General features: G+C 32.5%; 1 protein-coding gene across 1 annotated transcript; it reads right to left on the bottom strand.

The window, feature by feature from the left end:
• Positions 1–272: 272 nt before the first annotated feature.
• On the bottom strand, positions 273–2,417 carry LOC139867322 (putative F-box/LRR-repeat protein 23). Its single transcript, XM_071855683.1, has 4 exons — positions 2,303–2,417; positions 1,462–1,759; positions 645–1,195; positions 273–503 (listed from the first exon to the last, which is right to left on the bottom strand). Exons 2-3 carry the CDS (start codon positions 1,755–1,757, stop codon positions 838–840), a joined length of 654 nt encoding a protein of 217 aa, XP_071711784.1. The 5' UTR covers positions 1,758–1,759; positions 2,303–2,417; the 3' UTR covers positions 273–503; positions 645–837.
• Positions 2,418–2,636: the final 219 nt, after the last annotated feature.

Below are 2,636 nucleotides of genomic sequence, written 5' to 3'. Positions count from 1 at the left end.
GAAGGCATCAAACGAAAAAAGATAAAATGAAGAGTCACCTGATTCGAATATCTTTTTAACAGCAAGTAAAATATAATTGGTAGATCATAATCAAGATTCCCAATAAAAGCTCCATTAAAAAATGGAGTTACTGTTTGGATTCTCCATTTCAATGTAATCAATGCAAGAAGCTCCATCATTTGAATGGTTTTGGTTTCAAATATAAATTTTGATTTGTAAACATGAAAGATCATTCATATTCTCAAGATCACACTCAAGCTTATTTTGACCCAACAAATATAAATTCAACATCTTTATGTATGAAAAGTAGAAGGTCGATCCAGTAAATCGATAGAGAGTTACTATAGTCTCCATTCATAAAATAAAGTTATCTATTTAGTTGTAAAAACGGACCAATTAAAATACACCAAGATCTTTACCATAGATATTGTTTAGCCTTCAAGAGCATGATTGTGAAGAAAAAACATCACAAAATTTCAACAGTGATACACCAAGATCTTGGCCTGTCAATCATAAAACAAATAAGAAATTAGATAACATAATGCACTTGTAGGAAAATATCGAACATCAGTCATTGAAAAGAGACGGCTTCCTATGTTCATGTAAAAACATAAAAAATAATAACAATAAAAAGAACAGGTCACCATGTTTTCTCATTCTTCATCTTCAGAACTAGAATCACTATATTCAGAATCAGAATCGGTATCGCGATTACTATACTCATCGTCGCTTTCATCTGTGCTGATGCAACGAGAAGATTGGTCGGGCAGAGTTAGTTGTTTAATTTGTTCTGAACATATTTTTACTATGTCTCCCTTGAGATCAATATTCCAACAACTACTTAAGTGATTTAAGGTGACGACAACCATCCATAACCACCTTCAACCCAATATTTGAAATGCCGTTACATTCGAGTTTAAGGTGCCTTAGCTCATGTAAGTTCTCACCAATAGCAATAGCTATCCGGTTATTAAGTCGTACACGTGATTTAGAAACATAGAATGTTCGATTAACAACCAGTTTTTGAAGTGAAGGGCAATAACGACCAGCATTTTTTATAACTGTACTGGAGAAATACTTGGTACTCACGACGAGGACCTCCAATAATGGGAATTTCACCAACGCCTCAGCCAAAGCTTTATTAACATATTCACCAAACATAAACAAAACTTCTAGACGCCTAAGTTGGCTTGATCTGTAAAAAAAAATCATTAAAAAGATTAGTTGAATCAAACCCAAAACCATCAGAGTATATAATAACCAAATTAACCTGTGTTCAGTTCAGGCGTTCGATCTAGTGCACAAATTAGCAAAAATCTCAAATATTAAGTATACATATAAATAATTTGTTTCCTCTTTTCTTTCAAGATACAAGTGTGTAAGCTAGAAGAACTTTACAATTAAAATTAGTTAGAAAAAGTATATTAGATATAAGAACCTTACAGTTAATAAGCTACATACCTATCAGCAACGTATCGAAGTAGCTCAATGATTTTAAAAGTCGAGATTACGACATTAACCAGCTGACCTTGGCTTCGATCAACAGCATGTTTAGCGATATTCGGAGGACTATCATCGTAAAGAGAAAACCGGGACAAGTTAATACTCCTCCACATCAAAGGGTCCTTGAAGACTTTATACCAATCAGTGCACACGTTCTGGGCATTCACGAGTATGTCACGTCGACCGACTCTGTCGAGAATCTTAAACTTTAATTCGAACGGGAGGTTGAACCAATCCGTAGTGGATGACATCATCACTTCATCATTGATCAAACGATAAGTCATTCACTTAATCTATATAAAATATTCCAGTTTAAAATCTAAAAAAATACAAATACAAATTTAATAAACTCATTCACTTAATAATATACATATATAATGTTACAATTTAAAACTTGAAAAAAACCTTCAAAATTAATAAACGGTTATTAATATGATGTGATTATTCTCTTAAGCATAAAATGCAAAAAAACATTAAGACACTTAAAATATCAAACCCAAACACTCCTAATTTACGAGCCAGCGGGATAGTTAATGTATTTTATGAGCCAATAACAGTCATATATTGCGAATTAAACAAGCCCAATCATCGAAGTTAACTAAGCATGTAGCTCGATAGTTGGTTTAGATGCTAAATATTACTTAAACCTTCCATATTGTGGCATACATAACACTATATAAGCCTCTAGAAATTCAAAAACTTGAGTCACCATTTCCTTAGCCACAATTCATTTTATCTAAAACATCTTCTTAGCACAAAATACAAAAATCTATTAGTTCTAGTAAATCCCTCAACTTACACTCTTTGTCTTGTGTGGATAATGAACTTCGCTGCTCAATGCTTTGGGCAGCACTTGCTAGTGTCCCATCTGAATCCTCAACGTTACTGTCCCCTCTGCAAAATATAAATAAATAAATAAATAAATAAAATAAAAGACAATGAATATTCTCATTGCAAAAATTGTGGTATGCTATATAATCTTGAAATGTCACGGGATCTATTAATCTTTGTATCCTTTTGATCAGGTCTCACCTTATAGGGAGTTGTTAGGCTACTTATATATTTATGAATCTAAAAGATATAGCAACCAATTTCCGTACTCCTTGATTAATTGTGATATTATAAATTCTGAG

This window comes from Rutidosis leptorrhynchoides, chromosome 9 (genome assembly GCF_046630445.1).
Source record: "Rutidosis leptorrhynchoides isolate AG116_Rl617_1_P2 chromosome 9, CSIRO_AGI_Rlap_v1, whole genome shotgun sequence".
In the NCBI taxonomy this organism is placed as follows: Eukaryota; Viridiplantae; Streptophyta; class Magnoliopsida; order Asterales; family Asteraceae; genus Rutidosis; species Rutidosis leptorrhynchoides.
This window is presented reverse-complemented; position numbering and strand designations above follow the sequence as displayed.